Here is a 14,019-nt window from a genome sequence, read left to right as displayed (position 1 = left end):
CCGAAAACAAGCAGCAGTCAAAATAAAGAGCAGCTCAGAAGACTATATCACCATCTGCTGGACAACTGTGATATCTACCCACTACATTCATATTGCATCATGACAATAGTACTGTGTGTGTGCGGGTTATTGTACTCTAATTGTAGGGCAGTGGTGGCTCAATAGTTAAGGTTCTGGGTTACTGTATAGAATGTCGGGGGTTCAAGCCCTAGCACCACCAAGCTGCCACTGTTGGGCCCTTGAGCAGGGCCCTTAACCCTCTCTGCTCCAGGGACACCGTATCATGGCCGACCCTGCGCTCTCACCCCAACCTCGTTGTGTTTACACTCCAACTTGTAATGTTACAGAGAAACTGCAAATTCCTCTTACAAACCGCTGACACTGGAGACTCCTTCTGTAAAGGTTTAATAAACCTCATCTTGCAAAAACTAGAAAACGTCCACTATACAAGACGCTGTGAATGAGCTGCTACTATAGAAACGAAAACGGGAAGTTACGGATGGTATATTTATTAGTGTTTTCGATGATCTTTAACAAAACAACTAAATCAAGTTTGCCGTTTTTTGTTGTTGTTTTTTTTAAAGTTCTTGGTAGGGACGATGTTTCTGAATGTTTAAAGAACCTGGAAGTCTTAATAAAGTGAGTCCAGCCCAGAAAGTATCATAACATCCTTATCGACAGGCGACATTTGATCCAGCATAATTCACACTCCTGAATCCTGAATTTCTTACGAGGCATCATTTTACCATCGGCACTTGATGCCAAATAAGATGAAACTGAATTTCATGGATTTTCAGATAAACACATTTCCTGGCCACCAAACAATGCTCAGATGTCTATAGAAGCTGTAGAAATCGAATAAACCCATCCATCACCTGGTGCACTCAATCCTGCCGGTGCGTCCCATCACGCTGTGAGATTGTGGAACTGTTCTTTGGCCTCAGGTGCCACACGTTCCCTTTATACTGTGTGTGATTGATGATCATTGTGAGCCATGACTGTGTACACTTCATCTCTCAATCAGGTTTCAGAACACTGTTTTTTTCTTCTTTTTTTGCCATTTATTTGGGTTTTTTTTTTTTTTTTTTTTTTCGTAGCCAGGAACAATGATAAACTATGTAGTGTGTTTTGCATGCAGGATTGTCTTGGGATGGAACCTGAGCTTCTTCCTCAGTGGGTCTGAAACTCTCGAGGTACAAGCATGAGGAGGTGTTATTTAATCGTTTAAACATTCATGCATTGATGGATGGATGGATGCATGGATGGATGGATGAATTAATGTATGGACTGATGGATGCATGGATGGATGAATATATGGATTGATGGATGGATGGATGGATGGATGGATGAATGAATATATGGATTGATGTATGTATGTATGGATGGATGGATGGATGAATGTATGTATGTATGTATGTATGGATGGATGGATTGATGGATGTAGGTATATATGGATGGATGGATAAATATATGGATTGATGGATGGATACATGGATGGATGAATGAATGAATGTATGGAAGGATGGATGGATGCATAGATGAATTAATGTATGGACTGATGAATGGATCAATGGACCAATGAATGTATGGATCGATGGATGAATGGATTTATGGATGGTTGAATTGATGAATAAATATATGGTTGAATGGATGGAAGGATGGATCAATATAGGGATTGATGGATGAATTGATGAATAAATATATGGATTGATGGATGGAAGGATGGATCAATATAGGGATTGATGGATGAATTGATGAATATATATATGGATGAATGGATGGAAGGATGGATCAATATAGGGATTGATGGATGAATTGATGAATATATATATGGATGAATGGATGGAAGGATGGATCAATATAGGGATTGATGGATGAATTGATGAATAAATATATGGATGAATGGATGGATGGAAGGATGGTTGGATCGATGGATCAATGAATGTATGGATTGATGGGTGGATGGATTGATCGATGAATTGATGGATGGATCAATGGACCAATGAATGTATGGATTGATGGATGGATGAATGGATGGATGAATTAATGAATGGATTGATGGATGGATCGACTTTATTGACCCCCAAAGTGATATTTGGTTACTGAAGCAGCCGAAGAACACAGCACATTTATGCCACGCGATAAAAACAATTCCCATCAGCATCTCATTATTACAAATAAACATTTTTAAAGATATTTTACGAAAATATCTCAGTAGTCTCATTATTACGAGAAAAGCATCTTTACTGTTTACTTTTATTAGTGAGATGCTTTTCTCGTAACGACTAAATGTTTTCTCATAGCAACGTTTTCTCGTACTAACGAGATGAAACGTTTTCTCATAACAATGTTTTGTTTTAGTAACAAGACGACTTTCTCGTAATGACGCAATGTTTTCTTGTAGTAACGAGATGCTCTTCTTATAATAACGAAATGTTTACCTGTATTATTGAAAAGCTTTTTCTCGTAATGAAGAAATATCAAAAATAACGAGATGCGGGTCCTTTGTTGCCTCCGGTTGAATGTTGTTTCTTCAATCCTACTGTGCCTTATTCAAATATTATTCACTTCACATGTGGATGAGAATTTAGGCTGCCTTATTTTATGTGCGTATTATTTCTTTTTTAACAATATTATGACAAAAATGGAAAAACTTTTTGGTCAAACTGGGAATATAAGAGGACTTGAGGTCTGAGGATTGTCTGGCCCTTCCTCCATCCTTATCTCTTAGTAATGGATCAATGTCTCTCTCTCTCTCTCTCTCTCTCTCTCTCTCTCTCTCTCTCTCTCACACACACACACACACGCACACACTTCCATCTCCTGTCTCTCCTATATATCCCTCATCAAACACCTTCCTGAGGAAGAAAACACTCAATCAATTCACCTCCTGCTCTTTGTTTCAACGATTTGGATTTGTATAAAAGCTAGAAGAAAAAAAAACCCCTCTCTTTCTCACATAACTTCTACCATACTCACTCTCACACTCTCTCATTTGGTGCTTTTGCACAGTATTTTGACATTTCTTCACAGTAGCACTACATCGAGTAGCATCCAGTGTAAATCGAGCTATTCAGTGTCATAGCCGGAGAGCGGTAAAATCAATTCCAGCTCACTTTATATATTAAAAATGAGTTTACACATAAACAAGCCAATTTTAATCGAGATCTCCTTCTGTAAATTGTAAATTGCCCAAGCGCTCCATCTCCCTCATCAATAAAGCCAGTCTGAACGATCCAAACTGTATAGATGCATCTGTTTATCGATCTTCCGAACGAAATAATTCAATGATGCTTTGTGTTGTTTTTGTCCAAATTGTTTCTTTATCTGTTCTTTTTTTTTCTATTTGGTTGCCTTTGGCACCGAGCGTTGAGAAAACAGAGAGCTAATCGTTAACATCCGTGCGTCCATGGCACCCGAGCGAGAGAGGCCTCCATCCCTGACAGTTATCCATCCTGATTCTGATGCCTGATTGATCATGGCCCAGGGAACATGAGCCTGTCAGGAAAATCAATCCACCTCCACTCTGAATTGACCCATTTCTGATGCCTGGATCTGCCGAGTCGCTAAAACGGTAACAAGACTGATTAGAAAAATGAGAAATAAAGTGTGATAAACAAAATGGAGGAAAGTGGCAGGTATTAATAATGTGCTTCAACGATTAGTAAGTGACAAGTCATGTAGGGGCATTAAAGATTCACAGGCCATGTTTTACAGAAACTCCAGATTAAACCTGTGGGTGTAATCATTTGGATTTAGGCATCCTTTAAAAAAAGAAATCCAATTATGTAGAAATCTGAGGAACACGCTTTTTACCCAATAGGATGCGTCTAATTTGATCACGTGATTAGAAAGCGGTTAATTGGCCGTCCAAATGCACCTCCTAGCTTTGATTGTTGGTAATCGCTTTAGCAAAGCGTTTATTTTTATTTTCACAACTGAACTTGATTAAGCACATGTATGCGGAGCAGAACGATTCAGAAGAGGTGAAATGAGAGCATCAGAGCCCTGAGTTTGGAATTAAAGAACATTTATTGGAGGATTTATTGGCGAGGAAAGCGCTTTAAATGAGTGAGTCACGTGATTGGCTTTGCTGTTGTTTGAAAATGGCCGCCGCGCTTGTGTATATATGTGATTTTAAAGCTTTTAACAGTGTCGCGTGTGTGTGTGTGTGTGTGTGTGTGTGTGTGTGTGTGTGTGTGTGTGTGTGTGTGTGTGTGTGTGTGTGTGTGTTAGTTTTAGTTTTAGTTATTCATGCTTGTTTTCTGCTTTGCTAATGCATTTTAAGAGTTTACGCTTTGTTCAGTCTGCGCATGCGTAAACATCTATCTGAAACTGCTCCAGTTTACACATGCACTGCAAACCCTGCAATATGACCTTTTATCATTAAGATAGAAGGTATAATGTAAAAAAATTCTGTTATTATGAGTAGTATGAAGTATCCTGGTCTAAAAACACTCCACTTGACTTTCTTGAAAAATATATCCGAGATGAATTATGTTTTTTTGTTTTGTTTAAAAAAAAAAAAAAAAAAAAAAAAGACTAGCCATTACTTAAGTGTTTGTTGTTCTCTACAGTGGGTTATATAATTACAACATATTCAATCTTCCAGGATATCCAGTTTGCATAACCAACAAACATCATTTTAGTCAGAATATAGAGGGGGGGGGAGTTGAAAGCATAAAGGTAAAGCTTTTATTGAATGAGTTTTGCATACTCGCACTAGATAGGTGTAGACACTTGGACAGTAGGGCTGGACTGATACCAGAAAGAGAAAAGAATTAAGAAAGGAAGGAGAAGATAGGGATACTCTTTTGGGGTAAGAGAAAATCTGAAGGAGTATACGAGTGTGTGCCGGATGACGGCCATCAATAAGAGTGGATTCAAAGGACGAATTCAATCAGATGTCTGAAAGTGGGTGATTCCAGGAGCCTGAGGACCGAATGGATGAGTGAGAGGATTCATTTTTCAGATAAGACTACCGCAGGTAGGGATCAATGCCGCTTCATCACTGACCAGATGAAAAAGTGATGTACACACTGCTCTTCTCTGCAAGCTCAAACTCTTCCTCTTGGGCATCTCGCGGGAAAACTGTTCATTATAGTCATCGCTCATAGAACCGCAGAGGGTTCATGGTGTTAATAGTACAGTAGCAGTCCATCACACACTTCCTGGTTTAGAACTAGCGTTAACATCCATCAGCAGCGAGTACAGATATGTATCCAATATGGCAGATGCTCATATAAAATATAAGTTTTTGTGAGATGCTTGTTTATTTAACATTTATGAAAGGAGTCTTCGTAACAATCAGTTAAAGCTCTAACGTTTTCCGACACAATTCGATTTTATTCGTGTAGCGCTTTTAACAACGGACGATGTCACAAAGCAGCTTTACAGAAACATATAAACACAGGATGGAGATTTTAAGTGTGTGAATTTATCCCTATCGAGCGAGCCGGTGACGAGGAAAAACTCCCTGAGATGATACGAGGAAGAAACCTTGAGAGGAACCCGACTCCGAAGGGAACCCGTCCTCATCTGGGGAACGACGGATAGTGTGAAAGTGAAAGAAAGTTCATTATGGTTTAATATGAAGTCTGTTTGTTGAACTAGTCCACCGTTCACTAAAGGAGACCCGAGTGTAAAACTGCATGTGGTAATCGCAGTCCCAAGGCCATCGCAGCAACCGTAGTCCCAGCAACCACAGCGAGAACGTCCATGTGGAATTGAGGAGGTCCAAAACCATTTCCATGACACTTCAAGCGGTACCGTCCTCAGCGATCTCCAGGGTGCTCTGCTTGGGGTCGTCCTCAGTGGCAGAATGTATCCTCCGGTTGATGAGAGCTCCAACCTGACGTAGGGCATCAGGATGGATCAGTCAGGTCTGGAGAGCAGAAAGTGTCGCTGGCATCTCCATAAAATCATGTGTGGCTCGACAGAAGGAGAGACAGGAAAGTCTTCAGGGCTCTGAGTTTTGTGGTTTCTCAGTAATATGGCGTGTTTATTAAAATCCAAGAGAGAGAAAATCGAGCAATGAAATAAAGCAGTACATAAACAAAAACGATTAAAACTATTACAAACCACAGCTTTGTTTTTCCTCTTTCCCTGATGATGTTTGTACACGTCAAATAGAACACCTTTAAGTGTTTTTTAATTGGATCGTTTTCTTCCGGTCACCTTTTAAACCTCCCTCGAGTGTGCGGAATGTTCCAGCATTTCTATAGTTGTTGCGTGGGTTTGATTAAGTAAGACAGCAGAGATCTCGATTTCCTCGTGGCGCCACTCGGCACGTCCTCCCACACCCCACTTATCACTTCAACACCCACGTGCATCTTTCCACACACTCACTGTGTATTAATAACGCGCTCGGAGGAAATCTCCCGGTGTTTGGAACGATGGCGTACACACGGCTCACGCAGCCTCTTGCATCGCTTCTCGGAGTGAAAGCGCTTCAACTCGGCCCACGCACCAAATCGTAAAACCCGTGCCATTTGTTCACGACAGGGCTTCGTGAATAGTTTTTGTTTAGCTCTGCTTGGCATTTCGGTGACGCCGACTTTGTTGCCTTTACTTTTCCAAAACTAGGAAATCATCTTCCAAGAATGTCTCGAAGGCAGCTGTTGCGTAATGGAATGATTCCCTGACAGTGACACAAATAAATAAATAAACAAATAAATAAAATTCTGATTCGCATTACTGCATTCCCGCTCTTCAATTAAGCGACATGTACTAAACCTGCCACTTAGAGGATTAAACCAGGAAGAGTGGTCGTACAATGAATTTTGGAATATTTCATGAGGCGTTGCATGATTTGAAGTGTTACGGTTTTAAACCATTAGGGATGGGCGATATGGACTTAAAACGGTATCGCGATATTTTCTGGTATTTATTGCAATAACGATATCAGTGACTAGATCAATATAGATTATTATTATTATTATTTATTTATTTTTTTTTCTGTAACCAAACCAGTTCCAGACTGTAGAGGTAGCTCCTTGTTTAGCGATAAACTCCTCCTCAGCTTCACGTCCGCCTTCCGCCGTACTTGTTTTCATTCTGCACGTGAGCTGCGTGTGGGTCATCGCCAAGGCTTTATCGTTATTATCGCGGGAAGACGAATTCAGTTTTCTCTTTTCTCTGGAGGAGGCTGCACTAAACAGTCCTGATGCTGTAGGCCGAATGTGTGAGGTGCGATTACTTTCTTTCTCCCTGTTGGGCTTCTGTGACCTTTTTATATCCCAAGCACCTCATCCTTTAGACTTGATCAGGTTTGCATACAGTGCTGTTTACATGCATCTCATCATTGTTTCAGTGTGAGGCAGGTTTCTGGGTGGAAATGGCTCTTATTTTTTGATTTTCAACTTTTCACCAAATAGCACATTATACGGTACCTGACTAAATAGCATGTCAGTAACGGTGTAATGATTTTGAGGTAATATTTAGTACAGTAGTATGTGGGGTTTTTTTTCTTCTTTTTTTCTTTTTTCTCGTCACGTCACTGCACGAGAACAGTGACATCTAGCGATAAATATTATGAACTGCACTGGGAAGAAAATTCCATTTTTATTTAATTTATATATATATATATATATATATATATATATATATATATATATATATATATATATATATATATATATATATATATATATAATGCACTACTTCTGATGAAATTCATTTTATATATAATTTCATTAGAAGTAGTGTATTAATATAAACCTGCGCTATTGTCTGAGCTGCTGTTATAGAAAATTAATCAACACTTTCTAACCAATAACAATCCATCATTTAAACAATGATGCCAGAGAGAGAGAGAGGGGTTAGATTAAAGGGAAAAAAACTTTAGAAACCTTTTATAAAAGGATTGGAGAGTATCCCTTACAGATATCCTTGTGTTTAACTGCTGCTTGACTTTACAGTGTCACTGGAATATGAATCATTTTTACTCGTATAAAAAATATATGATGCGCTTTTGTTTCACAACTTCCTCTGTCCTGTAGCTGTGGCTCTCGGTAAAAGGCCTGTCTCTTATTTCCTCATAAAATCTCACAGTAAATAGAACAGTCCAGAAACAGGCGTAACGGATCATGATTGGGCTCGCAATAAAACGTTGTTCCTAAACGTTTGTTCTGGTCGGGTTCTGGCTCGTGAGCTTCTGTTTTTTTTTACATTGTGTTCTGTAGGAGAGGAGATGCATGAAGTGTGTGTGTGTGTGTGTGTGTGTGTGTGTGTGTGTGTGTGTGTGTGTGTGTGTGTGCGCGCGCGCGCGCGCGCACACACTAGGAAAGAGGGAGGGGAGACGTCTCTGAGGCCTTAATAGTTTAACCAGACTCTGTGTGTGTGTGTGTGTGTGTGAAATTACGTAGGGAATGTTTTATAAAGACCCTCTTCCCGCAAGCTTTGCACTCTGAAATGATTGTAATCGTAAAAGGGTTTTTTTTTTTTTTTTTTTTTTTTTTTGGGGGGGGGGGGGGCGGTCAGATTTCAAATAGTAAATTAGCATAAATATCAGATAAAAGTACGGAACATTAGCTTTAAATGTCTGTGATTAAACTGCAGAAAACTTTGTCGGAGCCCACTGTGTTGTTTAAAACTACAGGAGTTTTGTAAAGTACAAAAAAAAAAGCTTAATCTATCGAACATCTGGTAGAACGCTTCGAGGTTCTTTTGTAGAAGCCTACAACAGAGTGTTTCCCTTTCGGGGGGGGGGGGGACATTGTAAGTAGAGTCACTTTAGGAAGTTAAATCTGTTAACCAACCTGAGAACTTTTGAGGAAACCTAGATGAGGGATGTACAAACTGGGGAGCACTTCCATCTAAACGTCGAAGTATCAGTACTGAGATTCAGTCCAGCAGAAAGATTGCGAGTGTGATGACGCTTAATTAATCAAAAGTATTACATAATCGTTATTACAGTGGCCTGGGTTTAAAGTTTGTTTCTTCCAGATGTTGAAGTCCACTGTACACTGAAACCGAAAGAAGCGTCTCAAGAGTTTAATCTGCAGGTTAAATCTAGAACCTGTCTCTTTAAAGATAAAGGTTCAATCTAGAACCCTTTCTAAAGAAAGCAGCGGTCTAGAGTTGCAACAGCTGATCGACAATAATCAATTATGGAAGTCGTCTTCAATGAATCTGATTATCGTTTAATCGGCGTGTACGCGGCACGGGGCGCGTTTACTCATTACGTTACTCCTGTTCCGAAAACAACGCATCAACGAGTAAATACTAGAGTTGTGTCCCAGTGAAGTACTGTGCACTTACACTATGCACTGTGTACTCTATCGTCTAGTGTGTGGGTTTTAGAAAGGTAATGTCATCTCAAATATATCACTAGCGGGTTTTTTTTTACTAACTGGAAGTATAAACCGTTTCCCGGTCGATGGCACATGACGTCATACACACGTAATGCGACGCCGCGAGCTTTAGAAGATACCCAGAGTCACCGACAATTAATTTTCAAATATAATTCTTTAAAATATAATTTTCAATACAAAATGTGTGTGTATGTATGTTTGTTTGTGTGTGTGTGTGTGTGTGTGTGTGTGTGTTAATGTAAAGTTTTAGTCTGAAGTTTATATTTGTAACACTCAGTTTGTGGATTTTAATTAAACAAAAAAATGGTGCTGGAAGTTTGTCTACCCCCAATCCGATTAGTTGACAGGTAGAGGGTACGTTCTCACTCTCACTATACAACGGGACACCCCCCCCCCCCCCCCCCCCCCCACACACACACACACACACACACTTCTTTTCTGAAACTGTGCTTTACATTTAACCACATTAAGTGATATGAAGTGGTGATTGGTTCTAATGATTCAGGATATGCGCTTATGTTCTACAACAGCTCGATGTGACTCTTCTAATCAAGTTCTCACATGTGCTGAAGAACTGAGCCAACATGTTTGGGAAAATCCCAGCTAGAACCCTCAATCTGTCTTGCGTCATCTCTGGGGGGGGACGAGGAACAGATTTCTCTCTGGGGATGTTTATTATAAACGCACTCTCGCACTCGTTCTTCTTATCCGTTACACGTCTTGATCTGTTTAGGACGCAGGATCGTGCGCGTTTGATTTGTGTGAGCGAGGCACGATCACAGCATTCCCCATGTGCAATATCACTTCCACTTTTTTTTTTTTTTCTTTTTTTCCCCCTGCAGTGCTTTTTGATAAGGTGCTGAGCTGGAAGACGGGGGTTGAGGAAAAGAACCGGACGTGGGGCTAGACTGAGTTCTAGACAGTGATGTCATGTGCGACTGGACGACCTCCTGTTCGAGTTCATCGTGGTCGTTTCTATAGAACCTCTTTTTAGCCAGTACACACTCGCACGTGTGCTGTTTTGGGATCTGTGGAGAGCTGAGGTCGAGGTAGCTGAGCTCGTTCCTGATCCGAGTCGTATGTTCGAATTGTTCCTCAGGCGAGGGGTGAGAGTTCAGGAGGATTACACCATCACAAAACCCAGATGTAGAGCAGATTGAACGGCTGGGACACACGTGTGAAGGTGCTCACGTCCAGACAGGGTCTTCGTGGCGAGCACACAGAGTCCGAGTGTGCGTTAGGAAAATAAACAACACTAAGAAGACATGATGAAGCAGAGTTAGTGTTACCACCCCGAAGTTGATTATCCCCTTTAGACCTCAGCGATTTGCCTTTGTTGACAATTTTCTATTTCTTAAAGAATGTAACGAGATTTTTTTTTTTTTTTTTTTTCCTGGTTCTTACAGTAACATTTTAATATTCAATTCTATTTGTATAGCGCTTTGTCTCAGAGCAGCTTTACAGAAATATCAACATGGTATACAGATGTTAAAGGTGCGAATTTATCCCAAATGTTGTGTAATGTTCCTGTTTTCACTTGCCTTATAGCAGCTGTAATCAGTCGTCCCCCCCCTCTCTCGATTGAAGTTAATAAGACGGAAATAAAACGCAGCCGGTCATGTTACCGAGAAACTGCAAACGGATGAATTTTTCCCTTGTCAAAGTTGCAGTTTTTTCCTCCGACACTGGAGACTCCTTCCATTAATGCTCGTATGGAAGGACTCTAACATTTGAATTGGTTTTAGCATCTACTGTTGTGAGCAAGCTGTTACTATGGGAACAATAATAACAATGCTTGGAACAGAGTCTCAGGATTGTGTTTTATAGAAGTCTACACAAATGATTTCATACCCAACGTCTTATTTATTTATATATATATATATAAAACAATGATTATGAGAGATGCTAGACCTTGCATCCTGACATTTTTAGACCCATTACCACTTTTACAACATGACGTTTTATTCCATTCCCGCTGCTAAAATGAAGCTTGGCCAGCTCGGCTTCTTTCCTGTCTCTGTCACTTTATTTAATTTATATATATATAAAAAAATCTTTAGGCTTTTTTTTTTTCTCGTCCTTTTGTAATTATTCCTCACTCTTGTTTTCACAGCAGCACGCAGTAGCACGCTGCTCTGCCTGTGTCATTACACACAATGTGATGGCTTCAGCAGATTAGTATCTGGTGCAGGTTTCTCTTGTATTTTAGATGAGAAAGACCCCCCCCACCCCCCACCCCCACCCTCACCCCCACCAAGATAGCCGTTAAGAACGCCTTTTGAGAAAAGAATAACGTGTCGAAATCGTTCCCACGGCCGGATCGGGAAGCCGCAAGGTTGCGATGGGCGTCTTAATGAGAAACATGGTGAGCACGTCACACTCCTTGACGAATTCCAAAAGATCGGAAGAGTCGCGGACCGACCGAGAAGAAGTCGACGTCCACGGACGTCCGCTGACGAAGGTCTAACCGCCATGGTGCCGGTGTCCATCGTCCCCTGTGTGTGGAGACTTTTGGGACATGCTGTGGTGTATTTTATGCATTGTTACGCAAAACAACTGCATTTATTGATCAAAACGTCATGATTATCGAATTTTTTTTTTTTTTTTACACTAAACATTTAAACGATCACATCTAATTTCAACGATTCTGGATTTTGTTTTAAAAATGAATTCATAACACTATTTTAAATTTGTTTCATTTTATATGAGGAAATGGTTCGAATGTTAACTCGGTCTTGTGACACTGATCGTAATGTTTTATTTAGTAAGAGCGAGGTCATGATGGTCAAAATTCCTCCAAGATATTTGCTTGTTCATGAGCATCTTTACTGCTTAAGAAAGCAAATAAGCTATATAATCGGTGCATTTAATTATACACCCGGGGATGCTTATAGCCCAGCGCCTGGGACAGGTTCTTCACCTTCATCCAGAGAATAACTCGTCTGATGAGACGAGTCTTCCTCCTGGGAATCTGGTCAGGATCTTTGTGGAGCTGTCGTTGGATTGTCTCATTGATGAGGAAAGATGGATCGGACCAGAGAGAGACATCTTTTTGCTTCTCGTACTGTTTTTCCCCTCCGTCTTTTCACGGAGGATTGAAAGCTCTTGGTCCTCCCGCCTCACCGGGGAGCCGGCAGCTCGTCCGGACGCATCCGTCCGCTCGCCGTTCTAGAATGAAGATGGAGGATAAAAGGATTATCCATGCATGGTGTCGGTGCGCTGTCCGGATTACTCACCGCTGACCCGTGAAACGCCGACACAAGAACCGGTTCTGTCTTTATTGCTGCTGTAACTTCTAGAGGTCACCGTTCTGAATCGGATCCACAACCGTCGCTTTGATCCACGTCCACTCGGTCGTAACCGGCTTGGGGAGAATGTGGGGGGAAAAAAAAAATCGGTCAAAGAGACTTTGACCACCCCACCCCCGTCTGAATCTCTAATTAGTGTGCCGTTTCTAACGCACTAGACTTCAATACAGAAAGACATGAACAGTGTTTTTTAGAATTTAAAAAAAAAAAAAGCCTCTCAACGTCCTCATTCAACCTATTCTGACCCTCTCAAAGGGAACGCGAGAAAAAGAGCCGGAGAAAATGGAAGACCCCGTCTCAACGGCCACGCCGTGCACATCTCATCCATCTTCCAGGCCACATGTTTTCAATCTCATGGGTCATTCGGCAGGCTTGTGTAATTTTAAAGCGTCGACGCTAGAAAAGCGTTCCCACACCTCTCGTATTCTCCGTGTGGAAACGCCGGACACGGCCGGCTCGTCTGGATTTACTTCTTTAAGTATTCGTCACATTTTAGTCACTTGATTTTTGTTCATTTTAGTGTGTGTGTGTGTGTGTGTGTGTGTGTACTGTAATGTTGTATGTACCATATTAACGTTAAATTCTGAATAGTTTTCATTTTGCCACCAAATGTTTAAACCTGGTAGTTTTCACATGAGTTATTATACACATTAAAATCAAATATTTAAAGTATAATACCAGTTAAAATCTTGGACACACTAAATTGGGGGGGGGGGAGTGTGTGTGTGGTATACAGTAATGTTTATGCATTATAAAAAAAAAATAAGACGACGTTGCTCCACAATTTAGAGTCCCCTCCAAAACTACTGGAACGGCGAGGCCGATTCGTTAGTTTGTGGTGTGTACGGAAGACCGTTGGGTTTGAGATGAAAAGATGGAGATGAGACGAGAGGTTAGGATCTCCAGCTTTTATTTCCATCTAGACGTGTTAAAGAACGTAAAACATAGAAGCTTTTTTTTTTTTATCAGAACAGCCAATTTTTAGGCGAGCAAAAGTATAGGAACAGATAGTCTTGAAGTAAATAACGCTTCATATTTGGTTGCGTTTCCCTTGCTTGCAATAACTGCGTCAATCCTGAGACTCCCTGACACCAAACTGTTGGTTTGAAATGCTGATCAGTTGGGTGAAGGTCTGGTGATGGACTTGTCCAGTCTAAAACCTTCCACTTTTCCCCCCTGATGAAGTCCTGTGTTGAGGTGGAAGTGTGTTTTGGATCGTTGTCTCGCTGCATGATGAAGTTCCTCTGATTCATTCGGATGGATTTCTCTGTAAATCTGCAGACAGAATGTTCCTGTAGACTTCTGAATTCATTCTGCTGCTCCATCACGAGTTCATCAATAAAGATCAGTGAGAATGTTCCAGAAGCAGCCGTGCAAGTCCAAGCCATGACGCTACC

General features: G+C 40.8%; 1 protein-coding gene across 2 annotated transcripts in view; it reads left to right on the top strand.

Moving 5' to 3' along the window:
- Nucleotides 1-3,895: 3,895 nt before the first annotated feature.
- cilp (cartilage intermediate layer protein, nucleotide pyrophosphohydrolase) overlaps nucleotides 3,896-14,019 on the top strand; it is a 28,495-nt gene continuing 18,371 nt past the window's right edge. For both annotated transcript variants that reach the window (XM_017458750.3, XM_017458749.3), the window contains exon 1: nucleotides 3,896-4,071. In XM_017458750.3, the coding sequence (XP_017314239.1) occupies nucleotides 4,068-4,071 (4 nt within the window). In that variant the 5' untranslated portion in view covers nucleotides 3,896-4,067. The remainder of the gene's footprint in view (nucleotides 4,072-14,019) is intronic.

This window comes from Ictalurus punctatus, chromosome 27 (assembly GCF_001660625.3).
Source record: "Ictalurus punctatus breed USDA103 chromosome 27, Coco_2.0, whole genome shotgun sequence".
In the NCBI taxonomy this organism is placed as follows: Eukaryota; Metazoa; Chordata; class Actinopteri; order Siluriformes; family Ictaluridae; genus Ictalurus; species Ictalurus punctatus.
Note: the sequence above shows the minus strand (reverse complement) of the source record. Positions and strands in the feature narration are given on the sequence as shown.